Source organism: Oryza sativa, chromosome 9, assembly GCF_034140825.1.
Source record: "Oryza sativa Japonica Group chromosome 9, ASM3414082v1".
In the NCBI taxonomy this organism is placed as follows: domain Eukaryota; kingdom Viridiplantae; phylum Streptophyta; class Magnoliopsida; order Poales; family Poaceae; genus Oryza; species Oryza sativa.
The window spans coordinates 14,874,831-14,896,330 of NC_089043.1; the positions used below are offsets into that span (position 1 = coordinate 14,874,831).

Consider the following 21,500-nt stretch of genomic DNA (forward strand, 5'->3'; position numbering starts at 1 on the left):
AATAAAAGTTAAACCAATTTAATCAAGTGGAATTATGGAGGAAATTAAAATTTCCTTTAAAAATCATTGGCCGGGAATATTCTGTAATATTCTTTGTGCCCTAATGTACTCTCTAGAATTTTCCGTGAATTTTCGGAGCTCAAGAAATAATTTTAAAAGCACAAAGTTCATTTTAACCAATTGAAAAAAAGAAAACAAATAAAATCCCCTCCCCTCCCTTTTGGGCTTGGCCCAAGCCTTCCCCTCCTCTCCCGTGGGCCGCGCGCTTCCTCCCTCTCTCGGCCGGCCCGCGCCTTGCGAAAGTCTGCTTTACGTCCCCCGATTTCCCTCCTCTCTCTCCATCCGGCCGACAGGTGGGACCGTGGACCCCACCTGTCAGCTCCTCCTCCTACCTCTCGCCGGCCAACCCCAACCGCCATTGCCGGCCACGTCCCGCCAAATCCGGCGCCCTCCCGCTCGCGCCTTCGCGCCCAAACCAAGTAAAATCGATTCCTCACCACCTCCTCCACCAAATCCCTCACTTTTCCCCAATTTTTGGCGCCAAATCGAGCCCCCACTTCGCCCACGATGTCGCCCACGTCGCCGGCCGTTGCCGCCTCAAATCTGCCACGTCCGGCCACGATTTCTCCTCCCCAATCCTATAAAAACGATCCCCGGAGCATTGTCTCTCGTTTCCCCTCCTCACCCGAGCCCGCCGCGCTCTCTCTCGCCCTCCCCACGCCGCTCGCCGTCGACTTCCAGCCACGCGCCGCCGCGTTGCGCCGCCACCACCGTTAGCCTCGTTGTCCCGAGCTCCATCCCGGCATCCACTTTATTTCCCCGAACCACCGCCCTGATGCCGTGCCCGCGCGCAACCCGAGCCGCCGTCGCTTTTGCCGCCTCCGGCCGCCTCTTGCTGCAGCGCCCAGGCCAGCCGCGCCTCGTCCGCTGCTTGGTCTTCGTCTTCCGCCGCTCCAACCCATCCTCTAAGTTCGCCGGTGAGCTCTACCTCTTGTCGTCGCCATCGGCCTTCATTTCCAGTCACCCCGCATCGGTCCTCCCCTCCCTAACTCCCTCTTCTCCTTCTGAAGGTCAAGAGCGACCCCGTCCGCCCTCCGTCCTCGCAAGCCGCCATCAGGCAATCGTCGTCGCCGTCATCTTCCTCCGCGCCGGCCGCCGCTTCCGGTGAGGACCTCTCCTCCCTTCCCTTTTTTTTCCCGTCCCCCTTTCTTGCCGACCGCCGCCTCTTGGGGTGCGTCGCCGTCCCCGTGCGCGCCGCTGTCCTCCGGCCGCCCGCCACCATTCCACGTCGCCGGCTGCTGCCGCCGGTGGCCGCATGCCGCCGCCGCGCCTTGGCTCGGCCGGACCGGCTTCGTGCCGCGCCTGTGCCCCTGGCTGCCACTCCCCTTGGCCGCCTGATCGGCTCAGGCCGATCTGGGCCGTCCACGTGGTGGACACGCACCCGAGGCCACGTGTGGACCATGTCCACCGTGCGCCCTCCCCCTTTGACTCGCTGACATGTGGGGCCCGCGTGTCGGCGCCGGCCGCCCCTTGCTGACGTCAGCGAGGTCCATTTCCTTTGTAAAAATAAATAATAATTGCACAATAAATCGAGTTTAATTCTTAAAATTCATTTAAATGGCTCAAAACTTCTAAAATTCATATCTAATTCATACGAACTCCAAATTGGGCCATTCAATTTGCAAAATTCATCTAAAATTGATCTCTACATGTTTGTTTAATTTTTATGTACTATTCCCTTGGTTTTTATTAGAGTTTTTCCTTGTTTTGCGTGCCAGCGTGTAGTTCCCGTCGTTTCGGAAGTCCGCGGTCGCGAGGAAAAGAGTTCGGAAGATCAAAGTGAAGAAGCAAGGCAAGTCACACATTCCCCTTAAGCATGTTGATCCCAATTTACAAATGTTTTACTATTTGCAAATAAATATGCATATTTTGCTAATTACATGGGGTCAGGGTTTTACCTATCTGCTCGCTTGTGCCATATTTACTTGATATATGTCCTTTGTCAACATTGGGTAATAAATCGACTAGCTCAGGTTACTTATGTGACCTAGCTAGAACTATATGCTTAGCCATACTTAATTACCACTAGCTCAGTTGATGGGATAATTACCGTATTAGACCTTTTAGTATCAGAATGAGCTGCGTGCTCGAGACATCTGGCCATGCTTCATGGTCATAATTATCCAACTAAAATGCGACTGAATGGTGGGCTGTGGGTGCATGGTTTTGCTGGTCGCACCCATGGCAGTTAAGGACCGGTTCGTGGGATGCCCTAGAAGAACTTATTGTACTTACCACAAGCCAGCGTGGGCAACGGCTCGGTTGTAGTGTAGCTTTCCTCTAGTCGACACATCTAGGCAAGGGTGGGCGTGATGGAGCGGGGCGGGCCCTGCGACGGCCTCTGTCGCTTTCGGATTCACCTAGGCACGAGCGGGGACTACCCGTTGCCCGCTGGGGACGGGGGTGAAACCTGAGGTGTGGTGTGCTTGGCTAGAGGCGGTTATGCGAAGGGTCCTGTCACGGCCTCTTTCCGGTATGTCGTGGTGGCATGTCGGCGCACGGAAACGTGTCGTGGGGCTGTGTCTTGTGGGTACAGTTGTACACCTCTGATCAGAGTAAAACTATTCGAATAGCCGAGCCCGCGGTTATGGGCGGTCGACCAGATTCACCGTGATTAGTCCCATCTTAATAAATCGACCCAATACACTGTAGTTCAGGTGGGTTGGTTGGGCCTGTTCAACGTGGTGTAGCGTTGATCAGTGGAGATTTAATGTTACTTTAATTACTCAACAGTTTTACTGTTTTGCTCAATAAAATGTTTTACAACCGCCTTTATGCAAATAGCCACAAACCATCCTTGTATCCCCTTGCAGATCTGCATCGTTGGTGTGGCTTGCTGAGTACAATGGTTGTACTCAGTCTTGCTTTTATTCCCTCTTTTCAGAAGTGTAGTGCTTCTAAGCTGAAGATGGAGTTAGAGGACCAAGGCTCAGACCCCAGTTGAGTTTTGCCTGTGGAGTGGAGCTGAAGCCCCGCTAGAATCGCCCTTTTCCGCTGCTGTCGTTCTGTTTCGGTGTGAGGACTAAATGCCTCTTCCGTAAGTATTTTACGCTTTATTTACGTTTGGAACTGTATATTACTTGTCGTTTTGTGTACCCTGGCTGGTCCTGGACAGGGATTTAATACGCAAAATAGTCTGGAAATTTGGGTTAAATTTCTGGGCGTGACACGATACTACAAGGAGAGGATACTGGCTGATGGAAGACAACTTGTATTTCAAGAAGTCTATCATGAGGAATGTGCAAAGCAAATTAATGGCAAGTATCACACAAACTTCACAAGTCGACAAGTTTATCACATGTTTCACAAGTTGAAGGCTCAGTGGAAGGTGATTATGGAGGCAAAGAATTTGAGCGGGCCGTGCAACTTTGATGATGTTGAGAAAAAAATCCTATATGATGAGACTGAAGTTGTTCGAATGACTAATGTTAGTGTTCTAACTATTCTTTCCTTGCAAATAACTATCGTGTTTACACTATATGGATGTCTATGTTTCTGACATTTTTCTTGTCATGTGTAGGCCAAAGATAAAATGGCTAAATTCATTAACGTCCCCATACGTTGGTATGATGAAATGGAGTTTATTTTTTAAGACAAGCATGCAACGGGGGAATTTAATGTTCTGTAAACACCATATGACCATTCAATGACTGAAGATGATGATTTTATTGGTGATAAAAATGGCAGTCCTGGTGATGTTGACTCTTCATGAAATTATGACTCAGATTATCTTCCAGATCAAGAGAACAATACTGGAAGTAGCTCATCTTCTAGGCTTGTAAAAGGTAGAAAAACTGATAAAGGTAAAAGAGTCAGAGCTGATGATAATGTGGTTTATGAGATAACAGGGGCTATGGATAATATGTCTGAAACCATGCGTTTCACACATATGACACATCCAAATGAATCCCTATTCAAGATAATTGATGAGATGACGGAATACTCTGTCATGGTTCGACTTGAGCTGCAGACTTATCTCGCGACCATGAGAATATAGCTGCCATATTGAAGGGTAGGCCACTGGATTCTATTAAGGAATATGTGGTCCAATCGATAATACAAAACTATCCGGCTGCTATGTAATTTCTTTGCTAAGATGCTTGAATATTACTATGTATTCAAGCTAAATAGTTTAAGAATGACACGTGCAGTTTAGATATTATTTAAATAATTGATATGCTTTGGTTTGAACTTGAAATAAAATAGTTCAAAAACATATTTGATTGTTTCAAGGAATTCTTTTAGCATATAGCTTTGCCCTTTTTACTACTTCTATCCGTAATATTTTTGTGGCCAAGTTAACTGTGGAAGAATCTGTAGTGTTCTTGTGACAAAGCCATCAGTTAACAAAATTTGATCTGTGTGCAATATTATTTTGCTCAATATGAAAAGAAGCGGCGCAAAATACTCTGAAGAACCAAACGGCTAGCCACTAATTCTTGCCATAGAAAGCAAACCAACCAAACAAAGGGTATATGCATGGCAAGCCCCTGGCAAGCTGGCAACGAGTTGGCTTGCCCTTACCCAGCTAGGCTAGGTGGGCAATGGAACCAAACAAACCCTTAAGTTTCTATAGGTGGCTAAGCTAGCTGCCATCAACCGTAGGCCAGCGAAAATACACAATTTTCACAACTGGGCTTTCATTCAAACGCTATTGAAAGTTGATTTTCCTAGGCGGCTAGGTCAAGCCGACCCGCTAGCTGCTGCAAGTTTGTTCTAGGCCAGTGAGCAAATGTCCTGACACGTTCAAGATGTCACTCCGCCTGAGGTCAGCTGTACAAATATTAAATATACGTCACCTCCACACGGAGTGCAGCCGATGAATCGATCGTGCACGAACAGTTGATATCAAACCAAACAATGTCATTCCATATCATCGTCCAACGCCAAGTTGCCAAGTCGTTGTTCTCATCGATATCTGCCGCCCGCGTGCAAAGCCCGCAGCAAAGGCAACTCGTACGGGTAAGCCACCCCCGCGTACTTGTTCCTCTCATGGTGGCGCTCCACCGTCATCGTCTCCAGCTCGACGGAGAAGAGCCACGTCTTCTCCACCGACGGCGTCAGGAGCACGTACGCCGCGTCCGCCGCGACGATCATGGCTTCGTTCTGCTCGAAGTACCTCTCCTCGTGCCCCGGCAATCCCCGCGTCGCCTCCGGCAACCGCACCAGCTTCTCCAGCACCCACTCAACGCCGCTACCCGCCAGCTGCGTGAACACCTTGAGGTCGTTGCCTATCACGCGGAGAACACGCATGGCGCCGTCGCCGCCGGCGATGATCCGGAACGTCGTCATGTGGTAGTTCTCCCGGATGATGTCCGGGAACGTCACCAGCGAGAACTCCGTGGTGGTCTCGTCGAGGACGAGCATGGCGCCGTCGTCTTCGTCGTCGTCGTCGTCGATTCCCCAGTAGAAGCAGCCACCGGCGCGCCCCACGAAGCTCATGGCGTTGAACCTTGCTGTGAGCTGGATGTCATCCGCGACGGCGCTCTTCGGTAGCCGCCACCCGCCGCCATGTCTGCCTGACGAGAACACGCAGGCGGATTGCACGCCAATGTGCCGATTGTTTAACCAGTAGAGATCGTAGAGCGCGCAGAGGACCCTGAAGTTGGACAGGCTGATGTCACCGCCGCCGTCATCGCCGCCGTCGAGCAAGAAGACGCCGATGCATCGATATCCAGTGAAGTCGGCCGGACAAAGGATACCCTGGTAGCGCCGCGTCAGGGGCTCGCAGACGATGAGGTCAGTGAAGAAGAAGTCGCCTTCTGCTGCATAGCCGCTGCGTGTGTGTGTCCTCCTCTTCTTGGAGAGGAGCAGTAGGCCGCCGCGGCTGTCGGCGAGCTCCCAGGAGAAGTCGTCGCTCGCCGGGAGAAAATCTAGCGAGAACCACAGGCGGCCGTCGACGCCGGCGAGCGATGACGAGGACGGGACGAAGACGGAGCTCTCGCCGCCGGGCAGCGCCGGCGCGTAGTAGGCGTCGACGGTGTGGTAGTACCCGGCGACGCGGTGGTGGTGCGCGCCGTGGAGCGCGCGGAAGGCGTCGAGGAAGCCCGCGGCAGTGACGACGCGGCGCCACCGCTTGCACGCGTACGCCGCGCGGACGAGGCAGGCGGAGGAGGGGCCGAGGCGGAGGAGGATGTCCTCGAGGAGGTGGTCGGGGACGTCGTCCACGGACGTCGCCGCGGCGGGGACGGCCTTCGCCTTCCTCGGCGCGCTGCCGCAGTTACTAGCCTTGTCCGCGCGCCGGCCGCCGCGGCGCGCCATGGGAAAGAATCGAATCAGCCGGTGTGTGAAATTAACGGTGATGTGAAATTTTGATTGTGAGGTTGGTGAGCGCGCGATTTGAAGCTGCCAACCACGATCACTGCTGGCTATTGACTTGGTCGGCCCATCTCTGAGCGTGGCGCGCCCGCCAAGTCTATAGCTGCCTGCGCGTGGGCACCAAATGGTCAAGTTCAGATGTACAAATATACACAATTTTCAATCTGAAAGTGTCTAGATTTCAGGTGTGATCTCCGATCACTTGCCTAAATAGAAATTTGAACAATAAGTTATTTAAACATAAACATCAATTGAACTTATAGTTCATAAAAAATATAAAATTACATGCAAAAGTATTCAAACATAGGTAAGAAAAAGAATTAGGGTCAAAATGTGCTAAAACTGCATATTACAAAGCTATACAATTCTAGCTGGCTGAAAATTTATAAATTTACAGACGCATGAAGTCGTTAATTTAACTAGCTTGGTGGCCCGCGCAATTGCGCGGCTAGCAGCCATACAAAATTATCTATTTTTTAATATAATTTTACTTAAAATTTCTTAAACAGTTATCTCATTGTCTTAAAAGTTTGAAAAATCAAACCTTATTATCTCCGTATTTCTAATTTTATAGTTTTTAAAAGTTATATCAGTTGTTGTCCCTTGCTTCTTTCTCACCCTTTCTTGCTCGATCTATCACTATTTCTATTTATTTTCTTTGGAACCTTTACAAATTGGACCTTGTAATTTGTTGAGTTTATTGTCATGTTGGGTTTCGTTTTTATAATTTCTAGAAGTCCCGTCAAACGCTTCCATTATACTCCTCTACGATCTTTCCGTCGTCTCCTCTCTTTATTATAATTGAACATAATTATCGTTTCGGTTCATTTTTTTCTTTATAGAAGTCCCGCCAAACCGTCAACAGTTTTGCCATTGTATTCATCTACGGCTCGCCCGTTGCCTTCCCTCTTGTCATTGAGAAGTCCTGCCAACCGCCGTGACCGTGTCGCTTAATGGCCTGCCATCGTCCATCTTTTTAATTGTTATTGGGATTATATTCAGGATTTTGTTAATAGTTTCTATATGTCCCATCGATCGCCACCATTATACTCCTTTGTTAAAAGCCTCCTGCATCTTCCCTCTTTATCGTCATTTGTCATTATTGTATTCTAGATGAAATTTTCTTTTGAAAGTTCCATATTTTTCGTTCTGATATTTTTTTTGTAAATTATATTTCGGCTTTGCCATTGGACTACTCTACGGTTCGCCTGTTGCCTCCCCACTTCTCATTGAGATTTTTGAATCGAACATGATTATCATTGTGGTTTATTTTTTTACTTTTAGAAGTCCTGCCAAACGTCGTGACCGTGCTGCTTAACGACCTGCCATCGTCCCTCCTTTTAATTGTCATTGGGATTATATTTGGGATTTTGTTAATAGTTTTTACATGTCCCATCAACTGCCACACTTCACTCCTTTAAAAGCCTGCTGCATTTTCTCTTTTACTGATATTTGTCATCGTTGTATTACAGATGAACTTTTTTTTTGAAATTTCCATATTTTCATTCCGATATTTTTTCTTTATAAATTATATTCCTAGTTGAACTCTTATAATTATTTTTCTGTATTCAGAATTTATTTTATTTGTTCTGAATTTCAATTAATCTCGTATTGTGTTATATATTGATTATTCTTATAATATTCTTTATTTTTTATTTTCTAATTCAGTTGTTTCGAAATTACATTCCTACTTGAACTCTCTTTTTTTTCTAATTTCAGATTTTTTTTATTTTTAATTCAGAATTTTAATTAATCTCGTATTGGGTTTTTATATGGACTCTTCTTTCAATATTGTTTAGTTTTAATTCTGAATTTCAGTTATTATTTAATTGTATTCTTACTTAGACTTTTTTTTCTAATTTCAGATTTTATTTATTTTAGTTTCAAATTTTAATTAATCTCATATTGGATTCTTATATGGACTCTTCTTTCAATATTGTTTATTTTTAATTCCGAATTTTAGTTATTTTATAATTTTATTCCTACTTAAACTCTTCTTTTATTTTTTTTAATTTTATTTTTTATTCTGAATTTTAATTAATCTCGTATTGGGTACATATATGGACTTTTCTTTTAATATTGCTTATTTTTAATTCCGATTTCTTTAAAATTTGTTCCTAGTTGGATTCTTTTTCCATTTCTTCGATTATTGTGAGAATTTCTAACTCCTGCAAACGAACATGGTGTTTTCTTTCAAAGCCGATTAGTCTCCCCCTGTTGTATGCATGCGGACATGTCCGACTCATAATTTGATTGCTCCAGTCACCTCAAGCATCCACATGCACGAAAAAATGCATGTTGTCTGATGCCTCTAATTACTTTGAATTTTACCGATATAATTTAAGAAAGAATAGGCTAGCCTCAATCGTATCTCTTCTAAGATGTTTTCTATTTGCACTCTGCTTATTATCTTTCCTTTTTTACTTTGAATTTCAGTTTATTTCTAAATTATATTCCTACTTAAACTTTTATTTTTCTTATTTTTTTCTATTAATGTGAGTTTTTTTAGATCTCATAACGAACGACGTGTCTTCTTTTAAGCGTGTGAAAAATAGAGGACATTGACGATAAAAAAAAAGAAAACTTGAAGAGGTAAAAATCTGGCGATATCATTGACTTTAATTGGATTTCATTCACCGGTCATAATGTGCCCGCTATTTATTTTATCAGTTGTTGTTTGAATACGTGAATACGTTATCGGCAGTTGTGCTGAACTTCTGTTGATTGCTTTAGGATGTTGGGTAATCACCGTAGGATTTTGTTTTGATTCTGTTGATTGCTTTTTTATGCTAGGTATTAATCAGTATAGGATTCTGTTTTAAATTCCACATCAAGCTGTGTCATATATCCTGCTAGTATTCTGTTTCAAATTTACTCGTGTCAGTTGTTAGCTGCCGCCGCCATACATCAATCCGATATCTAACATGTAATCTGCCATTGCAATCTGATAATGTCTCTGTTTCTATTGCGCCATAGGTGAAACGGACTATTATTTTCCAAAAACTCATATGGACTCCATCTAAATCTGAACCATTAAAATTTAGACTGATCACGATCTAATGGATAATATTTTTCTCTTTTCTCTGATTAACGTGGGAATTTCTAACCCCAACGTGGTGCCTTCTTTTAAAGCTGTTTTAATAATATAATAGATAGATAGATTTCTTTTGCTGCTAATGTAGAAATTTCTAAGGTTTCATTTATTCTTCAAAATTCTTGCAAACTCGTACTTTTTTACAAATCGGGCCACTGCAACCTAGCACATATAGAGAGGACTATAAAGCAAGTACATATGTACATATGTACATATGTATTATACAGCAAAAGTGCTCGTGCGTTGCACCGAGTGATTACGTAGTGTGTACTATGAAAAAAGTGTTGTTTGGTTTAGACAACTAATCTGCTAAAAAAATGTTTGTTTTTAGATAAATAATCTGCTCTATATTTGTGGAGTATATATGATGTTTAGTTTGGATGAATTGTAGCATGGGAGAAAATGGATGGACGAATAATGCAATTGTCTTTGCCTAAAACGCGACGGACGGATGAAAATTTGTATCATAAACGAAATTATTTACTTTTTATGTAGGTAAGTCTAATAAAACACGACACGAGCATTGAGATGGACAAAGTAACTACGAACGCCTCGAGCACCATGTCAAATCAAAGATTTGAATCCAGGTTGACTGGTTCCACCACAAGAAACCTATCTAGTTAAACTATACTCACTTCGTAATTGTGAGAATATACGTGTGTATTGTTACCTGAAGAAAATTTGTGGAGTTTAACAAATCGTAAAAAATAATCTTATTAATTTTGTGAAAGTGAGTATTGTTTTTATTTACAAATTGTATTTGAGGTTAAATATTAATAAGTAGACATGAAAAAATGAAAAAAAAATAAAAGAAGATTAGACGGAGGGAAAAAAAGAGCAGACAAGGGAACAAAAATAAAAAATAAAAATAAATTGTATTTGTTAGGATTTAGTTTTTATATTTCTTATAAAAATTAAAAAGTTGTAAAAAAAAGCCCATTAGACTAAAACCGAACGAAAATTAAAAACCCGCCCCTATAAATCTCTATATTTGTCGGGTATATGGCATATGTGATGTTCTTTTTTCAAATACAGAGTGCTCATTTGTTTTAAAAAATAAGGCTCGTCAGATTGGATCCTTATCCCCGAAAGAGCAAGCGGAGAGCGAGCGGCGCGTCGATCCTTCCGTCTTCTCGTTTTATCCCACTTGCCTTATTTGCCAACCAAATAATTATGTGTATGCATATAATCAACATGTAGTAAGTATCAAGATTGTTGTTTGGGTTATGATCAATAATTAATTTAGCACATGAAAAAATATAATCACTTTTAGAAAATATAAAGAAAATTAGAATATGCTATTTCTTTTGTATAGATGAAGTAATAAATAGACAATAAAAATAAAAGCAAAGCAGGGAGGAAAAGATGAGAGAAAATTTATAAAGCAAAGCGGTCAGGAGAGGGGGAACAGGAAAAAAAAAAGAAAATAAAAGAAAAAGAGGCGGATAAGCACTCGCTCTCTCCGTCTCTCGTTTCTTCCTCGCTCTCTCAGTCACCGGCCAGAAAAAAAGGACAAAGCAAGAGGAAAAGAAGAACTCCGACTGTATCCCTCCTCATCTGATCTGATAGCAGTAGCCAGCCAGCCACTGTCCAGAATTTTTTTGAGAATTAATATTATTTTTATGGAAAATCACAAAAGTAGTGGTCAACCGGGGAAAATCGCGAAAGTAGGTCCCTGTCAAACGGGTGCAGTTCGATAGGGCGCCTATCGAACGGCCAGAGCGCGACTGGCGAGGAGATCGGAAGGCTGCCGTTCGACAGGACCTGTCGAACAGCCCCCGTTCGACAGGCAGGGCTGTCGAACTGCCCCTGTTCGACAGGATATCCGTCGAACTGGCGCAGTTCGACAGGGTCGCGTTCTCCATTTATTTATTTTTTTTAATAATATGTAATTTATTTTAGTGTGTAAGAAAGGAAAATATTTTTGTAATGTTATATGTATATGATTTAGGGTTTTGATAATGTTTGGTCAGAAATTGTAGTATTTATTTGTTGGTTAAAATATTTGAATTATTTAGTTTCATTATTTGTATATTTGAATGATAATTTGTCATCATTCATTCGAAGGGTATGCTACTGAGTAATTATCCGAAGAAGTTTATGAAATAGTACTGATAGTACTAAGTTAATCGTAAAGTGTTTCTCAAATAGTACGGACAGAACAGAAATGACTAAAAGTTTAATACAAATAGATAAGTCAAGGACGATCAGTGCCCTTCGCACGCTTGCTAGGTCCTCCCTTCTTCCTACGCCTAATCTGCTCAGTGGGATATGTCAAATTATCAGGGGGGTGCCTATCTCTAGCTGCCTGCTGTGGTGTCACGTCTGGCCCCTGACCGGCCTCCGTCTCCTGCGTCGGCTGTGTGACCTGAGGTGCTGCGTGCCAGTAATCCATCCCTACTTCCCCCTAGGGAGGATCAGTGGAAAAGAAGTCCTCAATGAATGCTGTGCGAGGGGAGTAAGCAGGCATTCCGTGATGCGTCGACGCCGAACCGTACTCATCGTCTGTTTGCACAAGAGGGAGAAACCAAAAAATATGGCGTAGTTAGTAACGATACATATAATTAGAAACTAAAGCGTGTTATTGTTTAAAATGACTTACATGCGTGCTGTGTGTGGCCCTGCTCTGGCGCACGCGGAGTGATATGAAGTCCCCATGCTGGTGTGTTCAACACGTTGTCCCCCGTTGGCATGTAAGGGAAGTGTGCCGACCCAGATGCTCCCTGCGAGGGGTGAACATAAGGCGGAGTTTGGAATACCTGCGGACGTGGTGGTGCCGTGCTCGACGTGGGTACCCCTGATCCGGCTGACCCCCTGGTGTACTCCGGTGCTGGGGTGTGCTGAAAGGAAGGACGACCGTGAGATATGTGGGCCGCTTCGTACCCGCGACGTGAAGAGGATGGACCACTCCGATCCACGCTGGAACGTCGGGGTAGTGGTGGTGATGGCCGTCGGCCCGACGTCTGCACCACATCTGCCGCGCTCCGACAGGAGACACGACGTAGTAGTGCGGCAGCACGTGCACGGAAGTTGCGAAGGATGCTCGCCACGTCGTCAGGCCTGACGACTGGAGGTCTCGCCTCTAGTCTTTGCAGCATGGTGTCGGACTCCACGTGAACGTGCTCAACAAATTCCGCCTGTTCCACAAATAATCAAGGCAATTAAAATTATTTAACCAGTTGCACATTTATTAAGAGTATTTAACAAGATGCACATTTGTTAGAAATAATGAACCAGTTGCACATCATTTATAAATACTGAACTAGTTCCACATTTATGTAAGAAAAGGAACTAGTTGAACCAATTGCACATTTATTAGACATACTGAACTACTTGCTAACTTTTTAAAAATATTGAACTAGTTGCTCAAATTCCACAAATAAACACGTACCATTGAGTTGTAAGCTGATCTAGGCTGAGGGGCAAACGTGTCAGTAATCGCTGCCTGGTGGGGGACGGTGCTATCTCCTTGTCGAGGAAAACACCTCCATCGTGTAACACTGCGGTACCAACGAAGGTAAGCTCCATAATAACTCCCATCGTCTGGAGGTGTCTGAAGTGCCAAGTTATCAGCTGCATGCTCCCACTCTTGTACCGTCGGCTGAACCGTGGTCACAATAACTAGCTCGTAGGAAAGCCCGAGCCCCTTTCTGGAGTACCTGCACAACAACAAATTCACACATCAGAAAAAATGTTGTGCAGTGATTTATTTTAAAAAATGTAGGATTAGACAACTGTGATGTGAACTAACCTATGAAGACTATCAGCCAAAGGACGACCATCTCTCGGAGGGAAGTCCTGATACATGCCCAACTGTTTGAGAACCCTGTGGACATTGTGTGGCTCGACGTGCACGTCCACCACGAGGTGACAAGTCGTCATCCAGAGTTGCATATCTCGCGTGCAAAGATCCGCGAGACCGTGCGGTGCACGATCATTGACATCGTGCTGAGTGTAGGGAGTCCACCGAACACGGTCAGGCGTAAGCTGATCAAAGTCAGCTACAAACTGAGTGTAGACACGATGTGTCGTCCCGCTAACCCACTGCGGCTGTAACAAGTAGTAGTTTTCATTAGTCATATAAGGAAGGTTTGTGAACTAGTATTCATAATGATAACATAAACGAATTTAACAAAAAAATACCTCACGGTGTGTCCACAAGGATCCCATAGTGGGACGATCGTCGATGTCATCAACACCAGACCTGTACATCTCTCGCAAACCGTAGTTTGCGTACGAGTCAAGCTGAGGCCTCCCAATGTCGAAGCGCTCGTGCGCCCACAACATAAGTAGCAACGGGCATCCAGGGAGTGAACTTTGCTTGCTGTTCCTCACACAAGCATCACACAGTCCGGCATATGTCGCCGCAAGTACCGCCGACCCCCAACTGTACTGTGGAATCTCCGCGATAGGTAACTCTGCAATCTGCTCTGCAAAGTGGATGAAGTGCTTGTCCACGGAGTCAGCGTGAGTTCCCGTGAACATCACCCATCCAAACAACCACAACAGGTAAGCGACTAAGTGCCGCTGCACGATCCACTCCTCCTGGTCATTAGGGAAGACATCCTGTCGAAACTGATTCAACCAACTTTTCGTAGGCCCGTGCCCATCTGTGAGATCCTCCAGTGCAACAGGCAGCACACCACCAAAACTGGCCAGAAGGTCATCCGCCCATCCAGCATTCACCATTGTTGGGCCAACTGCTGGCCCAGCTATTGGCAGCCCCAACAAATAAGACACATCCTGCAGAGTGGGCACCATCTCTCCAACTGTGAGGTGGAAAGTGTGGGTCTCAGGCCTCCATCTATCCACAAGAGCACTCAGAAGCGCCGCGTCAATGTGGATCCGTTCGGACCTTGCACGTGAAGGCTCGACCAACCGTGCAAACGTCAACAACCCAGCTGCTCTCAGTCTACAACATGACAGAGCGCAAGTTATTAATATATGAAAATATAAACACCTTATATTAGTAAAAACAATATATTTTCACACACCTTGGAACCCAACGAGGATCAATACGCCAATATTGATCCGGTCCTCGCATCTTTAGCACATTGCAGAAAGTTCCTGTACTAAGACGTCGCGATCGATGGTTCCTATCGATCTCCTTGTCTATCAGCTGCCCATCATATTGATCAGCCATACCTGCAGATCGAAAACCACATTAGTACAATGCACGTATGGTAACAGTACAGTAAATGTATGCAACATAATTCAAGTAACAAATTTGCATGCCATTTCAATTTAAAATTACAGTACCAGCACACATAGATACAGATAAGAACAGTTCAGTACATTTCAATTTAAAATTACAAGCCCAGGACACATATATTATGATATTACAAGTGTAGTGCAGTTCGAAATTTAAATTACAATTCCAATACAAATACATGACGATATTAAAAGTGCAGTGTAGTTCAAAATGAAAATTACAAGGCCATTACAAATAGATTCGGGTAATAAAAGTGCAAGAAAGTTCAAATTAAAATTACAGACGCACTAAACATAAATTGAACGATAACGATCTTCAAAGTAGAGAGTCCACCAAGGATAATAGTGAACTAAGGATTATTTTTCTTCTTCGACTTCCCCTTTGGAACGCGACGAACATCAGCGCCTGTGGCATCTTGCCCTACATTGTACATGCTGCAATCTTTACGGGAATGGTTCTCCCCGCAAAGAATGCAAGCTTTCTTACGACGAGAACGATCTTTCACTTCAGCTTCATCCATAAGGTTCTTGATACTGCGCGACTAGCGACGACCCTTAGTATCAACTAATAAATTTGAGTCAGGAACCCAATTGGCTTGCCCTGGAGGAGGACGAGTGAAATCGCACACGGCACGCCAACCACGCAATTCACCACGCCAAGTTGCCTCCCACGATTCCTTTCTAAAGTAGGGAGAAACAAAAATGTTTCCATCAACACCCCCTTTTGCGGAAGCAGCAAGAACATGGGAACATGGCCGATGTAACAGGTAAGGCTTGTTGCAAATGCGTTTGTAAGCGTGATACTCTGGCCATAACGTGCATTCCAATGTGATGTCAGTAGTCCCAATGCCGACACCACTCTTGTCACGAAGTCGTATCTCAAATAACAACTCTCTATTCCCAGCAGGCCACACTCTGTGGATTCCTCCCTTCTTACTTTTCTCATCCATGTACTGTGTAATAGCGGGGCTATACTTAACACTGGGTTTGCTGAGGTTCAGACTAGCCATGGAATACCTTTTACAGAGATACTTCTGTGTACCCCTCGTGATGCCCTCCAGGATAGCAACAAGTGGTAGAGGTCGTGTATTCTTCATAACCCAGTTATACACTTCAGCAAGATTTGTTGTCATCACACCATACCTCGATCCGTCTGTATCGTACAACAACGACCATTTCTCCCTTGGCTCAAATTCTACCAACTCCGTGAAGCACTTCGTGGCCCTTCCACGCTTCCTGCGCCGAGTAATACTTGGTGCTTCATTAGGAATGGGTTCAAGTCCCTCCGGCTCCTCCTCTCTGGCAACTATAGGTTTTTTCCTAACCTCTTCCATGTGTGTAGTGGTCAAACGATCCAGTTGATCCCATATGGCATCAAACTTTCTTTGTTGATTCTGCTTGCATAACTTCTTGAACAGGTCCATCAATCTCTTACTCCTGAATTGTCTATAAAAATTAGCCCCAAAATGTCGCATGCACCATCAGCTATGTAAATCTGGCCATGGCACGGATTGTGTGACATCTTCTTGAAGCTTCTGTATCGCTGATAGCAAACCGGCGTGTCGGTCATACAGAACACACACATTTGGTCTGTTTTCAACAACACACATTTTAATGTGCCGCAAAAACCATAGCCAGCTTGATGTGTTCTCGCTTTCAACAAATGCAAAAGCAACAGGAACGACATGGCTATCCGCGTCGACTCCGATCGCTGTTAGAATTGTTCCTCTGTACTTGCCTGTCATGAAAGTGCCATCAACACAGAGCAAAGGAATGCAATTTCTAAAGGCCTCTATCATGGACCCAAATGACCAGAAAGCCCGACGAAGAACATTCTCCCCATATTCATTCACCTCATCGAGAATAGCCATGTGTGTACCCGGGTTTCTTGCCTGCATCACCTCCAATAGTGGGTGAAGATTGTGATAAGAATCCTCATAAGTTCCAAACCTCATCTCCAATGCTTTCTGTTTTGCCCTCCAAGCCTTGTCGTACGATATCTCATATCCGTATTCTTTCTCAACGTCATGCATTATGGTGAAAGGGGACAAAGATGTTTTTCTAACCACCTTTGAATATACCATTTGTGCCACAAATGCCGCTGTCAGGTTTCTGTGCACCAGACGGGTATTCTCCAACAAACACGTATGTTGCTCAACCCTCGAAGCTACCCATAAAGTGTCATGTTGTGGCTTGTAACCATGCACTCTCCAAGGACATCCACCCTGTATGCACTTCACATCATACGTCGTCCTATTTGAAACCTTCACCCTGAACTCACGCTTCTGGACAAATGCCCACCTCTTCACCGCATCTTGTAAGTGACCTTTTTCATGAAACATCTGTCCAACTTTCACCTGCTTACTATCATAACACCAGTGGGCATCTAAACCATCGTTTACCTTCATACGACTCATTGATATGGTCGTCCAATCATCGGGTATGTTAGTTTCGTTGTCCCACAGTGTTGTATCTTCTCCTTCCACTACAAGCGCAAGGTATTCCTCGTTTTCCACTTTCATCTGATCCACTACCGCCTCATTCTCCTCCGCTGCATCAACACGCATAGGCGAATCCGGTTCTTCATCGTCCGAGTCGTTGGCCTCACGATTAGTACCACGAACAATGACCTCTCCTTGTGTATTACCCTCTACTACTTCTTCCCCTCGACCTTGTTCAGTCCGCCAAATATTTTCATCTTGTCCACCTTCCAACGGAGTTTCTTCCACCACGGCATGACTTGACTCCCCCGATTGATCAACACATGTTGTCTTCTGCACCACTATTACCAGGCTATAGCCTTTCTCCCTTACTTTACTAACAAACTTCCTCCAACTCCCAGTTGACGCAACCTCCACTACTCTCCACTGCCATCCATGTTGACCCCTCACTGGCCACACGGCATTTATGACAAATTTATCGTGCACTGGATCTACCCCAAACATATTATACAACCACCCTAACACGTCGTTCAAACCCATATGCTCCGGTGCATTCAGACTAGTATCATGGAAGGCATATACAGTCAAATCCACCCCGCTATCACATATTTGTATAGGAGAATCGCCATAATACAGACGAATGGGCATATCACCTGACATCCTGATAAAACATGACAAATAGTCTCACGTTTAATCATTTAATCATTCGATAATTACCCTATTACAACTTATACTATATTGCCGTGTACTAATTTACAACTATTAGTAACAAACAACTAGTTTAATAATCCAAATAAAATATAACACCTTTGTACCTATTTTAACACACAACATATCAATAATATGTACTAACTAAGAACTAATTTAACCGTACAATTACTTAAATACCTCTACCAACATTTAGCAATAACAAATATGTGCTAACCATACATACTAACATCGAACAATGCGAAACAATTAACAACTCTTAAACCAATTTTTTATTAAACTTTCATATGCATTGTACTTAGGGATTACTAATGTATACCTTAACTTCACTGCTGGAGGGCGTTGCCAACCCTTTGCTCCCGGCCGGCGCCTCCTCGGCCTCCTCTCCGGCCTGCTATCCCCTCCCCTCGCTCCCTCCGGCGCTCACGGCGACGATGTGGCGACTCTCGGTGGTGGCTGGCGATGTGGTCCTCAAAACAAATCGAACTCGCGGCCTGGGTGGACGGGGCTTTAAACCGGCCTGTCGAACGCCCATTGTTCGACAGGGTCGGTGGAGGGCCCTGTCGAACGCCCCCGGTTCGACAGGCCTCGTGGCGCCGGGTGGTGGGCCCTGTCGAACTCCCTCCGTTCGACAGGTGAGCGTGTCGAACGCCAGCCGTTCGACTGGGCTTTGTCGACTGCCCGTCGTTCGATAGGTGCCCTATCGAATTGCACCCGTTCGACAGGGACCTACTTTCGCGATTTTCCCCGGTTGGCCACTACTTTTGCGATTTTCCATAAAAATAATATTAATTCTCAAAAAAATTCCACTGTCCACCACCTTCCCCATGCATCCTCATGCCGCTGCTCGGTGTCTCTGGCTTGACTTTGATGAGGCGCTGGATCTGGCCGGCTGGCGAGCTCCTGCGTTGGTGTGCTCGCGAGAGAAAATGTTGGATGGAGTGTGAGATCTCGGGAGGGAGCAGGGGAGGAGGAGGAGGAGGAGGAGGATCTATGTCAAGCGGATTGGGGTGGCCTCACCCCTCCTCGCCTGGATCGAGCCACTGCCATGGCCATCTCCATCGCCGGCTCCTCTGCCGCCCCGGCTCCACCCTCCTTCCTCCGGCCTCCCTCCACCGCCACCAAGACGCACCGCTGAGGCGCACCGTGCTACCGTCGTGTACCATTGTCGCATCAGCCAGCGAGGAGGCTGGGGTCGCCAGATCTGGTGGTTTGCTTTTCTCTCGCTCTCCTCTCTCTCGGTCCTCTTGTTCGCTTTTCTCTCGCTCTCCTCTCTCTCGGAGCCAAGGCGACAGGCGGCGGCGCAAGAGGGGAGGCGGCAGGCGATGGGTGGTGGCGACGGGTGGAGACAGTGCGGCCCAGCGGCGGCGATCGCATGCGGCGGGAGGAGCGGCGGCCGCCCGGAGGTGAGGTCCGGCCGGCCGCCTCCCTGCCGTCCGGGACGCAGCCGCCTCCACGCTGCCGGATCTGGCGGTGGCGAGGTCCGGCCGGCCGCCTCCACGCTGTCCGGGCCACCGCCCCTCCTACCCCTGCCGGTTAGCAGCCGCCTCCACTCCACCGGATCTGGCGGAGGCGAGGTCCGGCCGGTCGCCCCCACGCCATACGGGCCGCCGCCTTGCTGCCGCGCGCCCGCGCCCCTCGCCCTCGGCCACGCCACGCTAGCGCCGGAGAGTGGAGAAGCGGAGTCGGAGGGAGACGCAGACCGGTAGCGAATCCTGTCTCCCATCCTGTCCCTCCTCAAACGTTGTTGTCCAGATTGGTCCCTGAGCAGACGCGCGGTGCAAGCCGTCGGCAGCGGCGGCGTGGGGCCGTGGGGTCAGCGTCAGCGCTCGCCTCTCCCCTCGTCATCTGCCTCTCGTTGGATGGCGAGCTCCATGGCGGCGGCCCCTCGGCGTGATGGCGACGGCGACAGTGCTCATCCTCCCTTGGCTCGATGGCGACTACACTTCCCCAACCCCCATCGGCATGACAGCGGACTACACTTCGCGATGAGAATGGGGGAGCAACAACGGCGCTCGTCCGTTGCGGTAGTGACTCCGGTGCATTCTCCATCCCTAAAGTTTTCAATCAAAATCAAAATATTGTTGGAGTTCTATATCTTGAATAAATATTGAATGCCTTATCTACCTGATTGAATCGGACTTTTTATTCGCCTTTCTTTACGGATTTTTTTGTTTTTTATTGCCTTTTTTACGGAATTTTTTCACCGAGTCAAATTCAATCGGACTTTCCTTATTTTTTTTTGGGCGCGTGCACAAGTGGGACACTTGATTGGACGCCGGACGAAGGGAGCGATGTGACGACAGGAAAAATATGAATATTTATAATAGGTATAGATATAGATTATTAAAACAACCTTGAAATAAGACACCACGTTCTCGCTGTGGAGGCGAGAAATTCTCACATTAATCGGACAAAAAGAAAAGAAAAGTTCAAGTAGAATACAGTTTAGAAATATCTGAATTCGAAATTTAAAATAATTTAAAATAAGTAATATTCAAAATAAAAAATAAAATTTTAGGAGAAAAAAAATTAAAAATAAGTAATATTCAAAATAAAAAATAAAATTAATTCCTAAAATAGAAAAATAAAAATAAGTAATATTCAAAATAAAAAATAAAATTAATTCCTAAAATAGAAAAATAATTATAAGAGTTCAAATAGGAATACACTTTATAGATAAAAAATTATATATAAAGAAGGGAGAAGTAATAAGCCTGTAAAACAATAAGATGGTCAACCGTTGTTGGGCCATCTAAAAGTTGTAAACAAAATCACAAGTAGAACCCCCAAGGATGATTAAGAGATGGAACTAGACAGGACGTTGGGTGGAACGACAGACAGGACGTCAAGCAGCATAGTCACGTTGTTGGGGCATCTAAAAATTGTAAACAAAATCACAAGTAGAACCCCCAAGGACGATTAAGTGGTGGAAGGACAGATAGGATGTTAAGCAGCATAGTCACGACGGTTGGCGGGACTTGTAAATTGCAATAACAATCATATTTTATTTTTAAAATCTCAATAACAATAAACAGGGGAGACAACAGGTAGGCCATACAGGAGTATAACGGTGTGAAGCCGATGGCGGTTGGCGGGACTTCTATAAATTAAAAATAAATCCTTAAAATTCAAAATAAAAATAAAATAAATTTCAAAAATAGAAAAATAATTATACGAGTACAAGTATGAATATACTTTATGTCGATGGGGATACCCGTAGACCGGATATAGAGGGTATTAGGGTACGCTGGTACGAGGATCTACGTAGTACGACATCAAGCAAACAGGAAACAAGGATTATATTGGTTCAGGCCCCTTGGTAGATGATAGCCCTAATTCAGTTGATATGAGATTATATGATCGAAACCACAGATACAAAGGGAATAGTGGAACTCGACGATACCGACGAGATCGTAGTCGAGTTGATCCGACTAGATCTCCCGGTGACTTGGCTCCGATAAGCTCCGGCTTCGTAGGCTGTGGTGGATGTGTTAGCTCTAAGATTCGATGCCTTAGGTCCTCCCGAGGGTCCCTTTTATATCGCAGGTCAACTGTCTTCAAGTAGGACTCGGAGACGCCGGACCGGACACGACATAATGACGACCCAGTTCTGACCGAGTAGGACTCCTTCCATTTATGTACTCCATGATGAATTACCTTAACGT

General features: G+C 45.4%; 1 protein-coding gene across 1 annotated transcript; it reads right to left on the reverse strand.

Moving 5' to 3' along the window:
* Window positions 1-4,683: 4,683 nt before the first annotated feature.
* LOC4346788 (uncharacterized) lies at window positions 4,684-6,468 on the reverse strand. Its single transcript, XM_015755622.3, has one exon. It carries the CDS (start codon window positions 6,319-6,321, stop codon window positions 4,969-4,971), a length of 1,353 nt encoding a protein of 450 aa, XP_015611108.1. The 5' UTR covers window positions 6,322-6,468; the 3' UTR covers window positions 4,684-4,968.
* Between the last annotated feature and the right edge of the window lie 15,032 nt (window positions 6,469-21,500).